This window comes from Phyllostomus hastatus, unplaced genomic scaffold, assembly GCF_019186645.2.
Source record: "Phyllostomus hastatus isolate PE091 unplaced genomic scaffold, TTU_PhHast_1.1 phas_contig_58, whole genome shotgun sequence".
In the NCBI taxonomy this organism is placed as follows: Eukaryota; Metazoa; Chordata; class Mammalia; order Chiroptera; family Phyllostomidae; genus Phyllostomus; species Phyllostomus hastatus.
Window position 1 is genome coordinate 30,671,822 of NW_025333916.1, and position 18,120 is coordinate 30,689,941.

Here is an 18,120-nt window from a genome sequence, read left to right on the forward strand (position 1 = left end):
TTGAACTATCACTGCCAAGTAATCTCTTCAAGTCACAGTTACAGCAGACATTGGTTCTCAGAGATAACTTCCTTTCTCTCTTGTGGGGTAATGATTCTTCTCCCTTATTCCAGGCTACTTCTTCCTCCCTGAAGCCACGTGCTTCCCCATGTGACCGAGGGGAACTGGTAGTAAACACAGTACTGGCTACCCTAAAGAAGCTGTGTGGTCCCAATTCTTTTTCTGTGCTTTGTGTAGATACTGGCATGTAACACAGTTCTGGGAGGGGAATTTGAGGGGCTTCGGGGAAGCACTGGGGAGGGTTTTGAAGCTCCTGAAAAAAAAAAACAAAAAACACAAGACCATTTCAGTGCTCTGGATGGAGTATGAAAATGTGATGTTTTGGAATGATCATCACTGTCTTATATCAAAACAGATATTAACAAACTTAAAAGAAATCTATCTACCTTTCAACTACTTTTTCTGTAAAATAATGCAGCTCCTTACTGCTGAAGCCATTTGAGTTGAGTGTTCTGATACTTACAGATGAAAACATCTTCCCTGATAAATAACATTCCCATTTAAAAAACAGAAAGTTAGGTGTTTGGTATCTTTGTTTGATGATATTTGTGTTGATAATTTTGCTTGCCTAGAACACAAGACTTATATTCTAATTTCCTCTAATTTGCCAAGACCTAAGGTGCAGCAATGATTTTCTCTTTTACAGATGCTTGAGAACTTCAAGCTTATTTCATCCTCAAAATAGGAAGTTAGTTTCCTTATATCCTGGGTATACATGCTGGCTCAAAGGTCTGCTCCCAGATTTCACATCTCCTGTGAGTTGTGGTGAACAACCAGGGAAACCTTTTCCAATATGGATTGCATCTCCTGTTCCTGTTTCTGTTCCTGCCTTTCTTGACCCAGTTGCCTTATCACATCCAGGTGACATTCATTAACTGAATCTTTTGTCACAATTTTTCTGCCTGTCCTTATGCTGTGGGTGTTGTCATGGCCAAGAATGGTTTATGCAGTATTGAGAAGAGATTCCCAAACCCAGCCCACATCAGACTCTCCCCAAACATATTGATTGTATCCGAATCTCTCACCAAATCTGAAAACCACTGTTATAAGGGACACAGAAGACAGAAAAATTGTACTGACCTGATCCCATATCTAAAGTAAAGGGTTTCAAACCTTATCTGACAAAGTCAGCCATGTAAAAACAAAATTTCTTTACAGCTTTACAGCTTAATATTTACTATAGGTTTCTTTATTTTTTGAGGAGGTAGGAACTTATTTCATTCAACTCTAAATATGATCACTCCTCCCAGCAATTTAGAAAAAACTTAGTTGGGAGGAGGAGTCCTTTTAGTCCTCTGTCAACATTACCATCCCCTGAGATATGGAGGGTCCCATCGTTTTTGACCACTTGTCCATGCGGGTCTGTGTTGTCACTGGCTGCGCGACTCCATTTTCTGTAGCTCTTCTGCAATACTTCCTTGTCTGTGGAGGTACTTAGAAGTCTGTGCCGCTTTTGCTTCACAGTGGAGAAAGAGAAATTCTCTGTGGCTGCCGAAGGGCCCATCAGCCACCTGTTCATCTTTACCCAAGCAACAGAACCTGACCTCTTCTGCTCTCTGTTCCCATAATCCTCCTGGGCACCTTGCCAGGGCTGTTGCCCTCTTCTCTGAGGTCTGCACTAATTGCTTCCCTCTGACAACCAACCCTAAAGCCTGAAGTATGCTCTTCTGTGCTGGGAGGCATGGAAACCTCAGAGGTTTCCTCCCCAATCTCTGGTCTATGCTCTTGAGGTCTTCTGTATGGGTAAGTGCCTAAGCTTTGTAACTCACAGGCGAGGATAAAACTTTCTGTTTCTCTGCCTTCTGCTGTCTGTTTCATTCACAAGGCAGTTTGCACAACCTAGCTATGAAATAGAAATGGCCAAGAGTGTGTGTGAGAGGGGGGAGAAAAGAAATCCCAGGGAGAAACACACACACAGATACACACACACACACACACACACACACACACACACACACACGGATACACACACACACGAGAAACCTTAACACACAAAATCCTGTATGGCAGTTATAACGAACCTGTATTTTTGCTTCTGCAGTGTGTGAGTGTGTGACTGCCATCTAGGAAAGACTGTCAGATGGTCAGGCGGTGTGCAGCTTTGAGAGCTCAAATCTTAGGGTGACCCTCCCCCAACTCTACTCCAAGAACAAGGAACATTAGGTCCGTTTCCTCTGTATTCCTCAATTGCTTGTCCTCTCCAGTCTTTTTAAAACAGACACTGAACCAAAGGAGAACAATTACATGTGGCTAAAATGCTGGAACATGAACACAAAGTAATTAAGAAAATTGAAAAATGTGTCCTTTGAAATAAATTTTTGCTGAGTCTATTTCGCATTCTGTATTCACTGGCTTTTAATTGGAGTTTATAATGATAAAGATAAAAGGATTTAAACTAATACACTGTATGTTAAGTGAGTGTTTTCTAGTTACCTCAGGCAACTATACATTTATTCCACCAATACTGCTACAGCCCTGAACATTTCTGGGTTTGTTCCATTGGAATTGTCCTCATTTGGCTAAGCGTAAGTTGAAAATGTTAGTAGTAAATTATCATTAAACCCACTTGCACTCCTCATTCCCAATCCCACTTATCAAGATATAGCTTACCTTGATCCATTTACCCCAAAACCATTCTTAACTTGTGATTAGTTATGAGTTTGGTTTTTAGAAGCGGTAGACAAAGGTTTTTTCCTCCCTTGAAGCCATTTAATGAAATTTTAAAAATCTCTGAAGTTGATGGGTAAAGAAAAGCTCAACATGTGTTTTGAACAACAGCATCACTGAAATAAATGTATACAATATTCCCCCCTGATTCTCAGTTTTGTTTCATGTGGTTTCAGTTACCTGCTGTGAACCACAGTCTAGAAATATTAAATGGAAAGTTCCAGAAATAAACGATTCATAAATTTTGAATTACACACTGTTCTGAGCAGCATTATGAAATCTCACGCTGTCTCGCTGTCCCACTGGCACATAAGCCCCTTTGCGAGCATCTCCCCCTCACTCCGTCTCATCATACAGGCACTGTGTCATCCCATAGCATCACAAGAAGAAGGGTGAGTGCGGTGCAGGTGGGTATTTTGAGAAAGAGAGAGACCACATTCACATAACTTTTATTTCACTATACTCTTATGTGTTCTATTTTATTATTACTTGTTAATCACTTACTGTACATAATTTCTAAATTAAACTTTGTCATAGGTATGTATGTATAGGAAAAAACATAGTACATATAGGGTTTGGTGCTGTCTGTGGTTTTAGGCGTCCACTGGGGGTCTCAGAACATAAGCCCTGTGGATAAGGGGGGACTACTGTAATTGCCAAAGTAATTACTGTGAGGGAAACTACTCTGATTTGGACAAATAAATGTTGGTGGTTTACTTTAAACCAGTGGTTCTCAACTGGGAATGACTTTGACCGCCTCCCACAGGGACATTTGCCAATTTCTAGAAAGCTTTTTGGTTGTCTCACCTGGGGAGGGGGTGTTCCTGGCATCCAGTGGGTCGAGGCCAGGGTTAGTACTAAACACCCTTCAACGCTCAGGACAGCTCCTCACAACCATGAATTGTCCGGCCCAAAATGTCAATACAGCCGAGGCTGAGAAACGCTGTTTTAAACAAACAAATTATTACTTTATAGTTATTTTTCACAATTGAATATACTTAAAAGTTTCTCATGCCCTTTCCCCAGTCTCAGTCTTCCTAAATCAATGGCACAGAACAAACACAAGTATGCAAATCTTTCTGTCCAGTACTCAAGTTCATAACCAACCTCTTTGGGGCTGTTTCTGCTTAACTACAGAGGGTGTGGGGTGGCAGGGGACAACTGGTTCTAGTGAGAAAACCACCAGGCTCAGGAATACACAGGAAATGCATGGATCAATATTGAGGTGGGAGTTTCCCTAGCAGCCTTTGAATTCTTAGTGAGAATTGTATTTATCTCAGAGTTTTTCTTCCCCAAGATGGCAGGAGCAGAGACTGTCTGAACTCTGATTTTCCGGAATCATAACCCAGAGAGAGGCTGTCTGTGATACCTTCACCTGGGAAGTCCTTTCACCGTGGGCAGGCTGAGTGCCTGTCACCTGTTCTGGCTCGGTGCTGAGCTCCCCTGTCTCTTTCCAATGAGTCAGGTGCTCCACCTTTTCCTGTTGCTCTCTGAGCTGGCCCTACTCTCCTTGCCAAACCGTCTGCTTTTGAAGGTCTGTTTCACCTATCAGTTCTCCCATGAGCTATTGTTATTTTTTATGGAATAGCTTGATTTATCCTGTCTCCTTCATCTGCCTTACTTTGAACAAAGGTCAAGTTTCAAACCACAACCCAAAATCTGAGGCTAGAATTGCCTTTTCTACAGAAAATTTCCCCAGTTCCATCACAGACCTCCATCACTATGCTGGTGCCTTCCTGTAGCTCTTTTTGGCTTATGCATCCCCAAGCATCATCTGTGACTAGCCAGATCTGTTCTTGAAGGTTTGCCCCTGATGTCTGGTTTCCAAAGCAGAAATCAATGGGTAGAGCCCAGAACCTCCCAAACATCAAAAGAGAAAGGGAAAACAATGTTGCCCTGTTTCCGGATCACAGACATGACCTAGGAAAGCCACGTGCTGGCTGTACCACTGCTTTCCCTCAAGAGAGTGTCCCCAGCACGTTTTGTAGAGTTTGGAGAAGTCTACTTGTGAGGGTCCACCTAGAAATGGTTGGCCGTGGTTTTAGATTTTAGTACTCCTGCTAGGTACTTCCTACTGCAGGAGACCCTGAGGTCTCATCCCCATCTAAGTGAATTCCAGCAAGAAGTTCTCTCAGATGAGTTCTGCCTGTGATTACTATTAAAATAAATTGGAACAAAAGAGACGAAGAGATCAGGTACCTAAAGCATACTCTGTGTCCTCGTGTTAGTGTCTAAATTGTACTGACCTCAGCTTGTGGCTATGAATTGTCTCCAGGTAAGCTGTTTTGTGGAAAGAGCCTTCTCCTGTAGGCAGCAAGCATATTTGTCACATTTGTACTTGACATCTTTAACGTAGACCCAAGAAACTAGTCTGGGCAGATTAAGTCTCTTCTTTACTACATGACCCAGTCACCATGTGATACTGTCAAAAATAAGGAGCAAAATTCATGAGTCAGTTGCAAAAGCTGGGGAACTTGGCTCACTCCCCTGTCAACGAGCTCCTGGTCACGCTAACCCTGTCACATTGTTTTTGAGGCAGACCGACTCTGACCGGGAGCTTCTTTCTCTCCCTGCTGCACCTCCCTTGCCTCTTCTACCCTTAATGGAAGTGTCTTATTTACTGATTTTGAATTTTAAGTCTCTGCTTCACATACATGAGAGACCTATTGTCTCTGGCATCTCCAGCCCTGAACTGTGTGCCATTGAGTATTTTAAATAGGTTGTTATGGTCCCAGTGCTGCTGTTAGTGAGAAGATAGCTCTATATCTTGACCACGTAGAATAAGTTTCTTCTCATCTCTATGTACCATTGTCTAAGTGTCCATGTATACTCATGGTAGAGGGTCGGTGGGGACATGCCTGGCTCTTGTCCAGGGATAACACTATATTGGCAGGGCAACCCAGGTTGCCCCAAATTCAGTTATTAATTTTTTAGACAATCCCCAGAATGTACTGTTGACATTCAGTCCATCATTGCCCCAGCTTATAAGGAAATTCTCAGAAGTTTGCATTCAATTTCAAATGGATCAGGTTTTCATTTTATGCCCCAACATTACACAATTATGGCCATTCCTTCTTTTCTGGTAGGCCCACAAGTATTGAGGACTATCGGATGGCAGGTTATTACAAGCACAGGGTCAATGAGAATCTCCACTCCTGAACGCTTGGGTTAATAGCTCCCTCCCCTCCCCCTCCAGTCCTCTCCTGCTTGGAAGATGCCTGTTTCTGCCACTCCATCCTGTGCAGTGTGTGTTGCTTCTCCGACTACCTTTTTCTCTTCCTCCATCTCAGTCTTGTGTAATCTTTGGGGTTAGAGAGACCACTGTGTTTGCTGCCCATGAATATTTCTCAACTGCATTGGACCAGTTTCTTCAAGTCTTTGTGCTGCAGTGAGGGCCAGGGAGAGGAAAATGGTAGAATGAGTGGGAAAAAAAGAGGAAGTAGGAATTGCACAGAAAACAGAATAATACTTTGAAATGTAACCCCACCACATGCCATACAGATTTAGAATCTTTCAGTCTGATTGTGAATAATTTAAACAGCATTATTTTGGCAGTTTAATTATGCAAATAATAGCTTGAGGTCTGTCATCTCAGTGGTTAAGGTGAGAGGGAGGGAACAGTCACTTTAAGACAATTAGAAAGCATCAAGGGAAGAATGATGTATAATCAGTGACATACATACGGGCTTCTAAAATGAAAGTAGTACAGTTTTGTCTAGATTTGTTCCATAAACTGCCAATCAACTGTACAAGGTAATGAGTTTGGCCAGATGTTTTCCAATTAAATTGGTACAACCTGTCTCTACAAAATGATAATGTCTGACTTTAAATCTTCATTCTTTATCAGATTCTGTGCTCTAAACTTTACAAATATATGGTTCTCAGAACAACTCTGTGAGTGAGTGTATTTTATCTTGGTAAGTTATAGAATTCCTGTTTTACAGAGTGGGAAATTGAGCTTTCATTTTGCCACAGCTCACACAGCTATTAAACGGTGGGATTCAAACCCAGGTCTTAGTGACCCCACAGCCCCTGAGCCCAACCCCACATCACACCTTCGCTGTTGTAAGTCTGTAGGGAAACAAGAGTCCAAGCTGACTCTGGCAAAACCCTGGCATCACCACATCTTGAGCATGAGCTCAGCTTGAGGGTACAGGATGTGCCAAAGCAGAGAGCATGCTGAGATGCCTTCCTGGACCTGGAGAGATGGTCTGGAGTGGGCAGACCCTTGAGGAATTGAGATAACAGTTCCTCTTTTGTGTATATGCACATTTACGTGTGGATATTTAAGTAAGAATTGTCCCAGCAAAGGGGTAACTAATTTTATTCTTTTATTTTTTTCCTTTAACATTTTCATTCTTTATTTTTGGATATGTAATAATATATTTATATGAATCAAAAACTAGACAATAGGTCTTCCTTCCACCCCTTCAGCCCAGTTTGTACCCCATTCTCTTTCTCATGGATGTCTTTTCGGAATTCCTTTTATGCTAATATAAATAAATATAAATTTATACTCCTCTTTCCTCTTTTCTATATAAATTGTAGTCATTTAAAAATTCTGTATCTTCCTTTGCTCTGTTTCACATAGAGATTTATCTTGGATACCTTTCCCTGGCAGCACATAGACAGCTTCCTCATTCTTTTTGACAATGGCATACTTTGTCATGGTGTTTGATGTATTAGCATTTATTAACCAGTCCTCTTTTAATAGACATTTGGCTTGTTTCCAGTCTTTTGCTCTCACTAACCAATACGGGGAAGCACCTTTAATATGTCATTCTGCATATGTGCATGTATGAGAGTACATCTATAAGTTTCTAGAAGTAGGATTGCTGGGTTGAAAAATATACATTTATAGCTTTTACTGATAATGCTAAATTGCCCTCCCTAAGGGCTGTACTAATTTGCACTCCCAGCAGCAATGTATCAGTTGATTACAGAGTTAACACATTTTTGGATTTGGGCCCATCTGATAAAAATGTTTGGACTTAGGCCCTTCCAATTCAATAAAATATTGTAGGTTTCTCCCTATGATTAAAGTTAAGCAACTTTTCATATGTTTTAAGAGCCATTTGTATTTCCTTTTCTATGGAACTTTGTTCATTTCCTCTTGGCCTACATGTCTTATCAATTTCTAGGAACTATATATTAGGAAGAATAACAATTGTCTGTGATATAAATTGAACATATTTCTTCCTATTTGTCATTTGGCTTTTTTTCCTTCTTGCTGTTCATATGATTAAACCTGTTAGTCTTATGTCTAATCAGAGAACATAAGCTCAAGTCAAAGGCCTTTTCCACGCCAAGGTTTTGTTCTCCCATGTCGTTGTCGAGTAGTTTTATGGCTCTATTTTTCCTATTTAAATTTTTTACCTACTTGGTGTTTATTTTGGTTTGTAGTAAAATGTTTGGATCCAACTTTTTTCAGATGGCTGTCCAGGTGCACCACACCATGTGTTAAGTAATGGTAATTTAGTGCCCACTGTGTGAGATGCCACCTTCATCAATACCATATGTGTGTGTGTGTGTGTGTGCACACATGCGTATGAAATATTAACATGGTTTTATTTTAGAGTGCTGGAAGGAAGGCTCAATTTTTCTATTGTAGATCTAGAAATTTCTTTTTTATTGCAGTAAAATATAAGGTAAAATGTACCATTTTACCCATTTTTAAGTAATAAAGTTCAATGGCATTAAGTACATTTGCATTCTTGTGCAACTGTCTCCACCATCTGTCTCCAGAACCTTTTCATCTTCCCACCATGTATGACTTGGAGTCAGATATACTACTCATTTTATAATACACTATCCACCTGTGAGGTGTGTACTGATTTCAGGGATGTTAAAATGTGGGAAAGTGCACATCTTAGAATTTATGGAATGCAGTTCTAAATCCTCAAATGTATTTGGTCTGTTTCTTGCTATTTTGTTGTATTTCATTGGTTTGCCTCTTCCTGAGCCAGTGTCACACTGTTTTACTTATTGAAGATTTAAAGTATATTTTAATATACGATACAGCTAGTTTTCCACAGTGGTCTTTTTCCAACTCTTCTTGTCTGTCTGTTCAGATAAACAGGAAGCTTCCCCTTGGCTCTTGTAAGTCTTTCCCTCCCTATTTCTACCTCTAGTCCTCTTAAATTGTAAAAACTTACACATAGAAGACCTTCTTGTGCCTGATGATCAGCTATAAGTCTGGACCAGAGTAGCTTCTCTGAAAGTTTTCATTTGTTCTAGACTTTCTTTTCCTGGGTTTTTACTTCAGCATTGCCGTGGGAGGTACAGCCTATTCCTGATTTCCATTGTTGCATAAAAGGAAGATGCTGCCGTGAAAGTTCTTATAATCTTTTATTCCTTTTGTATCTTGTACATCGAATGTTAGTCTTTTTCAGCAGAGTAAGCATTGTTTTTACAATGATGAAAAAAATCTTAAATGTTTGCAACCCCATCAGGGTTCAGTGTGGCTCACTAATGCATTTACCCTCAGTAAAAGTTTGTTGGTTTGCCAGTTATTCCTATTAAATTTTTAGCATTTTTAATATTGTATTACTAGAAACTTGGCTTTATTTGCATTCATAGATCATAATGTGTTTCTTTTTTTATTTTACTGAAGAACCTATTGTAAGAGCCAGTAAATCCAGTGGAAAATGGCCTTCAGCGATCTTACTTCAAGGACAGTGCGTCTTTATGATAACTGGCTCAAGCATGCTGGTAAGTAACCATGTTTCCTAATTGAGACTCATCCTTCCTTTCATGACAGATTCTCGTGTTTAATAGGATTTCACTGAAACAGAATGACAGATTGTGCAGCGTAAGACTCCCTCAAGGATACCCAAAATCTTATTTTTATTACTAATTAGTAAAGAAAAAGTGTCAGGGCTTTCATTACAGATATGTGCAATGATAGATCTACAGAGATGTTCATTGTGATGTTTACAACAGTGAAAATGGTTTTACTATTGAGTGAAGAGAATCAGTTAGTAAATGATGGTACATTCCAACCGAGTAACCATTAACAGTGATTTTGGAGGCACAGTGCTCTTAGGCTTGATTCTGCCCTCACACTCCTCCTAGGGGAGATAACAGTTATCTCCACCAAGGGCTCTGTTCGGGGTGGTTCTAGAATGGTAATGGCTGAATCCACACCCCTGCCCCAGGGGTGTATCAGAATGGGCGGGGAGTGTTTCCTGGGGTGACCGCTAACTACTTCTGAAATGCCTGCTTTCTCCTCTTGCCCATTAAAAAAAAAGGTTATAGAAAAACATTTAGCCCCACAGCAAGAAGTTTAAAGATATGTTAAATGAAAGCAGGTTATGAAACACCACATGTATTTTTGTGTAGGGGTTAGCAGTTATCTCTGTATGGTAGTGATTTACTTATCTATATCTACCTAGATTTCCTTAAACTAATAACAGGTGTTGCTTTTATAACTATTACAAAATGTTCTAAAAATATAACAAAGGTAAATTTTTAAAAATAGACAATCAAGCATTTTAGAGCTGAGACGGACCTAGATATGATCAAAGCTAACTCCTCATTTTCGAGTTGAAAGAACCGAGACCTGGAGAGGTGGCTAGTTGTCGGCCACTTCTAAGTTGTCAGCAGGAAAACTAGAACCTATGTTTTCTGATTAGGATTAGTATGCTGGTGTTTCACATGTGAATTATTTTATACATGTTCCACTGCCATCACCACTTTAGATTAGTTCTCGCCTGTCAGCCAGAAATTGCAAGCTCACTATATTCAGGAGGAAAAGGTGCCACCTCTTGGCACCTTTGGTAGGTCTTGGGACCTACCAAAATTGGCATTATATTCCAATTAACATTAATTTCAGCCATGATACACTATTTCATGCTGCCGTCATTTTCAGCAGACTGCTGAAGACCAATTTCATTTCACTAAAAAAGGTCCCGACAGTTTTCCCTCTGAAGAATGCCAAGGATCTAAAAAAGATCCCATAAATAGAGGTGCCTCACTATGGGAGGGAAATAAAGAGTGATTATTTTCAAATTTTCTTCTTCTCTTTTTGTCTTTCTTTTTTGTTTATTTTCCTTTGGCGGGCGGGGGGGGTTCAACTTATGTAATGATGCAGAGAACATACAGATTTCTTTAGAGGTTGTTCTTTGAAGGTTTATAGTAGTTTTTATAAATTCAATATTTAATTTAACGACTGTATTTCATTGTCTTTGAAAAGTTTTAATTTTTATTCATTTATTTTTTAAATGTTAATAATATAATTGCCTTTCAAAGTAGAGGTATGCCTTGCTACCTGAATTCTTGTGATTTGAACTTGGGAATGAAGTAGTTTTGGGTACATTTTTTGAAATACACCTGTTTGGAAGAACAGATCCCTTGCTATTCACTATTCCAAATGCAGGAACCCAAGAGATTCAAGTAATCAATATGCTAAATCAAGAGCCAAATCGATTTAAATGATGGTGAATATTTGTATAGTGCTAGAAGTATAAAATATTTAAAAATGAACTACATCTGATTTCCACTTCTACTTGTATCCGTGGATCAGCTCTTTACTTTTTATTAGGAATACTTACATTGAAAAGCTGAATATTATTAGGTCAGAAGAGGGAATGACCAAGGGCTGAGGGTGGTAGTGGAGCGACAAGGAGAGCCCTGGAAACAGTGCCTCAGGCAGTGCAGGAAGGATGAGAGGGACAGGCAAGCAGTGCTACCATCTGAAGTTGGGCTAACTTGAAGTCTTGAGAGAGGAGGGCAGGTATGGAAAATGTAATGCAAAAACCTAAATGTAAGTTCTGACACTACTGTGTACTAGCTAGGTGGTCTTGAACCAGTGATGTATTGTCTGTGAGTCTGCTTCTTTGTTAGTAAAAACAGAGATGAGAATGCTACCTACCAGCTACCAGACAATGTACATGAAAGTGCTCTGTCATTTGGGAAGTTTCCCAATGCAAGCAGGAGTGGTGGTTTCACATGATTGATAGAGCATTTTCATCTTAAAATACTTTCAGCATAACATATCACCTTTTAAAGAAGTGTTTCACATTTTTCCCCCTGTGTTGAGATTTACATCTTTGTAAGGACACTTTCAAGTAAAAGAGGAGAGGGTTTTTGTTCCTGCTTAATGGGGTATTGATCTCCGAAAGCCATTAGGAATTGTTTCTGGCCATCCGAGTTCAGTTTTACTTTGTTTAGCTTGGGAAGTTCTGAGCACCTGATCAAGGGCCAAGAATTTCTTGTGTATTCTTGGCTTTGTTCCTAATCCTGAGTCACCTTCAGGAAACTTACTGGTATTCTTTGGTTTTCTGATTGCTAGAGAAGTTGTGATCATGCATAGTTATTTCATGTGGAAAATTCCGTAGCTACGGAGTTAAAAAATGGATTAATTAATACTTAAGCTATAAGAGGATTTATTATGACTCTTAGATATGAAGTGCCAAATTTTGATAAAATTTTTAATGTTTAAAAATCAGCTTTCCTTGTATTAGGATGGTAATAACTTGTCAGACTTAGTTGGGATCTTTTTGCAAGAAGATGGGATCCTCAGTAAGAGTGCTGCCATTCTGAACCTTGCGTACTTCACCAAGTACTGAGGTACATGCTTGCTTCTTCTTCCAGCTTCTTCTTGCTGGTGCTTAGAATTGTGAAGTGTGTACTCTTTGAGCTAGTACATGCTACTTGAGAACAGAACATTGCCTTACAAGTTGTTGATGGACAAGTTCATTAATACTCTATGCATGTGGCACTTGTGTTTCCCCTGTACTCTCTCTCTCTCTGTGACACACTTAGAAAAGAATGATCAGGCTGGTAAATAAGTCACAACTTTGGTAGCCACTGGGGTGTGGACTCTCAGACAGCCAGCCTTCTTTGCATCCTCTGCTTTCATCTCAGTTCTGCTCATGACACTTAAACCCAGCTCTGATGCCAAATAGAAGATGCATCATCAGTCCTTTGGCTCGGGGAAACAGAGCTCACCTCACATGTGAACCTTTTGTAATTTGTGAAATCATAGACTGAATCAGGATCAACTTCAAATGAGCAGCCTCCTTCTACCACTGCCCCCACTAAGTCACCATCCACACCTGACTTGTAAACTTTTCATCATCCACTACCTCACATGGGAAATATTAAAGACTTTGGATTTTATCTGCTCAGTAGAGAGAGCTAATTGAAGCAGAGGAATCATCTGAGCAGAGCTTACTTTTAGGAATTTGGCATTTGTATGGAAGACCAGATGTAGCCGATTGGATCAGGAGGCAGGAAAACCACATGAAAGACGGTTGCAGGGCACCTAGTGAGGGACTCTGGGGCCCTCAGTATAGGAGAAAGTAGCTCGCCAAACCTCTGTTCTCAATTGAGAGGTCATCTGACAGGTCATCATGGTCACCTGGGCCATTTTTTTCAAAATATAGATGACTGCAACCCATATTCTCGGACCCTAGGATTCTGATTCAGTTGGACCAGGGTCATTTTTTTGGCCACTTGACTTTTAAGCCCTCCAGAGGTGATCCGGCTGTGCTGACAGAATTGACACCTGCTGCGGTAATAGGAGCTACACTTACTCAGCACTTGGGCTGTGGTGGCCTCTTTACATGCAGTACACCACTAAATCCTCTGTGAGACACATGCTGTTTTATTTTATTTTACTTTTCAATTAATTTTACATTCAACATCATTTTGTATTAGTTTCAGGTGCACGGTGTAGCAGGTTTGTTTGTCATTCATATGCTTTACAAAGTGTTCCCCCTTGCTGTGTTCAGTACGTACCTGGCACCACAGGCAGTTATTACAATATTGACTACGTTCCCCACGCTGTGCTTTACCAATTGGTACCTCTCAATCCCCTCACCTTTTCCGCCCAGTCCCCCACACTATGCCCTGCAGTACGGGCTGTTTTATGCCCAGTTCACAGATGAGGAAATTAAACTGAAGGACTTTAAGTCAATGGCCCCAAGGCACATAAGGAGTCAGGAAAGGAGTCAGAATCAAAACTCCCGAGCTTTGCTGAAAAGGGATTTAAAAGCTTAGTGTTTTGTTTTATTATTTGCTTTTAAATAACAAGAAATCAGATTAACTAGCTTTCCTCTAAGGATATAGTGATTTAAAAAAATCTGTAGAACTTGGAAGTCACACACAGGGTATTTTAAAAGGCGTTTGCTTAAAATGTTAAATTTTAGGAAAGCGTTATTTATTTTAAGACTGTTTTCTACTGTTTCCTGCGCCAGCCCAGCATGCTTTTCCTGACTCGTGTTTTGTTTGTGCCCTTACCAGCAGAATAACAGAAAGGTGATGTCACTGGAATTTCTCCCCCCTGCTGAGTCCATGCCAGAGTAAAATAAAATATATCTCTATTCAGGAATTCCTTTACCGACACTTACCAAAAACCAACTAGTTTTCAGTCATACATGTGATGTCTTTTAATAACAGAAACATTAGAAAAAATAAAAACCATTACTACTGTCACCATCCAAAGGTGATAAAATTAATTAACATCCTTGCACAGGTCTTTTTTTGGTACTAGATTTAAATCCTTATTTCACTGGAGGTAAAAGCTAGCCATATTAATAAGGCTCATAATATTTTGTATTTAAGGTTTGGATTATTCACTGATAGAAGAAACATATTAAAGTTTGATCAGTTCTGATTCTGTTCCATGGTCCCCGGTTGTGTGACAACTTTTATTTAGTGAGACTTCCCTGGTGAGGTATGGAGCTGTGGCTAGGGATCCCTGTGGCCCTTTTTTTTCCCCCTTCACTGATTTGGGGGGTGGGGAGGGAGAGAGAGAGAGAAACATCGATTTGTTGTTGCACTTATTTATGCATTCATTGGTTGTTTCTTGTATGTGCCCTGTGCAGAGATCGAACCTGAAACCTTGGTGGATCTAGGTGACGCTCTAACCGACTGAGCCACCCAGCCAGGGCTCTCATGGCCTTCTTAAAATCACATGGCACACAGATGTCCCGGAAAACTTGTGAAGGAAGGAGGCTAATAGAAGCAATAAAAGACTTCAGTGACATGTTCTTGGATAGCTGATTTCAAAGTTCTTTCCAATTTAAACTGTAACCGCCTTAATTTTAAAATATTTTTAATTTTGACAACTTTGTGTGTTTATGAATGTCAGCAGACTTTTATTGAGTTTCTGTTTGGGTAGGAAGTCAGGCTTGAAGGGTATTCAAAGTTTTCCAGTAGTTGGCTATATCATTAATAGTTTAAATGAGCAAGGGCTATAACCCCACCCCCCATCTCTCTTTGCCAACAGGTAAAAGCGACGGTATTTAGCAAAGTAAGGTTAGTCAGGGTGCACTCAGTTTTGAGTCAGATGCACATGAAAACTTATCCATACTTATTTTATTGTAATGTTCCAGCTTCATGAGTCAGTTTAGTAAAATTACCCCCAAACTACTTAAGATTATATAGATAATCGTATTTTGTCTTGAGTGGCACTTTTCAATTCATCTAACTTTCCTGGCCTGGAACTAGCAGTGATCAGGCCACTTTCTTTTTACACAGTTGTAAGGCCATTACATTTTTTTTTTACTTAAAATATCCAATTTGGACTCTTAGAACCCACACTTTAGATACTTAGATGCTAAGGTAGCTTTCCATTTTATGATTCTGATATAATTGAAAATGTCCCAGTTTTCTTGGGGAAAGAAGAACATTAGAAAACAGAAAACACAAACATTTTGTATATAGAAGAATGTCTGGATGGAAGAATTCTAAAATGTTACTAGTGGTTATAGATGGGTGGTAGGACCTTGCTGAGTACCTCCTGTCTTCAGTTTCACTCTGCATGCTGTGCTGGGCCCTGGGGGAATGACCAGTATGGATTGTACCCATGGGCTTGCTCCCCTGCCCTTTGGTTTTCAGTTGGGTTCACCCAGTGGAGGCCCCTAGGAAAATTGGAGAAAGGGAGGAGGGCAGTGTTGGATATCAGTTCCCCTGACTTGCAGAATTGCCTTGTGCTGGCTGAATCCCTCAGCTAAAGGTCACAGCCCTTATCCAGATGGTTTCTTCATACAGCTGTCTCCTGTGTGCTGGAAACCACTACCTCTCTTTGCCCTTAGATACCTAGAGTGCGAACAGCCTCCGTTTCTAACCCCAGCACTATCCCTGAGGATTTCCCTTTACCCTTCCTGAAGATCCTAGTAATAATTTCCCAGCCAGCCCACTGTCAATGTTAAGGTGCAGGTGCTCACTTCAAGAAATGCTGGCTGCTGTCAGTTATCTCTTGGCTGAGTGGATGTGCACTTATGTCTTGTTTTTCTCTTAGATCCAAGAGTTGAAGACTGGCTCCTCATGTCCTCGCCTCTGCCACAAACCATCATCTTGGGACTCTATGTCTATTTTGTCACTTCCCTGGGACCAAAGCTCATGGAAAACCGAAAGCCCTTTGAACTCAAGAAAGCGATGATAACGTACAATTTTTTCATAGTACTCTTTTCTGTGTATATGTGTTATGAGGCAAGTGTCTTCAGTATTCCTAAGGGGAGAATTTTGCTGAGTCATCCTGTTTTATGTTTCTTGTTGTGGCTGTTAAACTCTGCAAGATTTAAGGAATTTTAGAAACGTGGCTCACTAAGTAGGGATTTGCCCCAAAATTGTCATGTGTAGGCCAGATAATAAACTCTTTAGGGGATCTATGTATAATTTCCTCACAGGTAGTGAGAAAAATTAACATTAAGTCAGCAGACTTGCATGTACTTAGCCTTAATAGATGATCAAATGAATCCATAAATGTTAGTTTTAAGGAAACATACTTGGAGAAATTAAGTAACGTACTCAAAGTAGCATAGCTGGTAAGCTAAGGGCTGCTATTGGAATACAGGTCTGACATCAGAGCACATCCTGTCTCTAATGGGATCGCACCACCATGGGAGGACTCTGGTGCTCTGATGAGCTGTGTCGGTGGGCTGTTTGGTCTGGTTTAGGTGGGCGTTGGAGCAACAGAGAACTCAAACTCACACAAAGCAATACATAAAGAGCCTGTTCCTTAAATGTCAGTAAGGGAGATGGGGATCTCTCAGAACCCAAAACCAGACTCACGGATTCACTTTCTCTCTCTCTCTCTCTCTCTCTCTCTGCTTTTAACCTGCCTCAGCCATCCTACTTATCTGCTTTTCTGAGATTCCTTGTCCCACCCCTCTATCCCTCTACTTGCCCGCCCCCCCAATACTGGCTGGCTTCCTCTGCATCATAGACTGTGCTTCCTCATACTGGACTCAGAAGAGTCCATCACGGCCCCTCTGACCTCTCTTGACACTGTGGTGATTGTACATGTGTCCTTCCAACCTGATTCCTGCTGTGCATCCACCTGATCAGGTCCTCCTCAATCTGTTCTGGCCTCATTTCTCATAGGCCTCCCTCAAGTCTGGCTTACTTTGCTATCTTCCTTCTATTATACTTTATTTCCAAAATTAACTCAGGTCACCTTACTGTCCTTTATGGAGCATGAGCAACTGAAAGGGAAGAAGTAATAGAGGTGGGGAACTGAGAAAATATATGCTCTTGGCTTGTTATCGGAGATAAGAGAGAGCCTGCTGTAGGACAGTGTTAAAAACAGACCTGGGAGCCAGGAGACTAGGGGCTAGTTAGTCCCAGTTACACGACTAACTAGCTGTCTGATTTTGAGCAAGTCAGTTAACCCCCCTGGGCCTCAGATCTCCCATCTATAGAGTCATGACTGAACCAGCCCGTCTCTCAGGGCTCTTTGTGCTGGGTCTGATTGTGTTGTTGAACGTGTGGTCCTCAAATATCTCTCAGGAAGTAATTCAGTTATAACTAGTTAGTTTTGGTTTCTGCTTTAGGAAAAATAACATAAAAAGTTTTGAAAATATCTGAATTTGAGAGCTGCTATCTCCCATTAACCACTAATACTAGAGTTACTTATATGTCCATTTTCGGGCGTATTAGCTGCTAAATATAAATTACTACTTTTTCCTCTTGATAGCCTGAAACAGAGACACATATGTTAAAAGCTCCACAAATGTTTAGAGTGTTTTTAAACTTAATATCAGGAAAAGGTTAAGTTCCACTGTCTGTTTAAACAAAGACTTGACAGCCGAGCAGCACATCAGCTCCGGACACGCCCAAACACACGGTTTATTGGGTGGAGCGCAAGTGCGTCTGGTCCACAGAGTAAACTCTTCCACCTGCGGCGTTAGCACAACTCTGAACAAGGTGAAAGGGAAGTAAATCAGACTAAGGGAACCCACTTGCCTTATTTTTTAGGGCTGGTTTGAATGTGCTAGTTACTTGGCACCAGTCAGACACTAATAAATAAAGACCAGTGAAGACCCCCTGGAAGGCCAAGACACACAGTTTCTCCTGTTCTGCGCAGTGCTTGTTTGGGGTAGGGAAGGGTGGGGAACAGCTTCAGTGAATGGACTTAGAGTGTTACTTACATCAGTTGAAAGT

General features: G+C 40.6%; 1 protein-coding gene across 5 annotated transcripts in view; it reads left to right on the plus strand.

Annotated features, from left to right (window-relative positions):
* The window catches only part of ELOVL7 (ELOVL fatty acid elongase 7), an 81,180-nt gene that overhangs the window by 49,552 nt on the left and 13,508 nt on the right, over window positions 1-18,120 (plus strand). For 3 of the 5 annotated variants that reach the window (XM_045848042.1, XM_045848044.1, XM_045848043.1), the window contains exons 2-3: window positions 9,341-9,438; window positions 15,977-16,167. In XM_045848042.1, coding sequence (XP_045703998.1) covers window positions 9,375-9,438; window positions 15,977-16,167 — 255 coding nt within the window. In that variant the 5' untranslated portion in view covers window positions 9,341-9,374. Of the gene's footprint in view, window positions 1-1,708; window positions 1,804-9,340; window positions 9,439-15,976; window positions 16,168-18,120 lie in introns of those variants that run through there. The other 2 variants (XM_045848045.1, XM_045848046.1) reach the window with 2 other exon arrangements.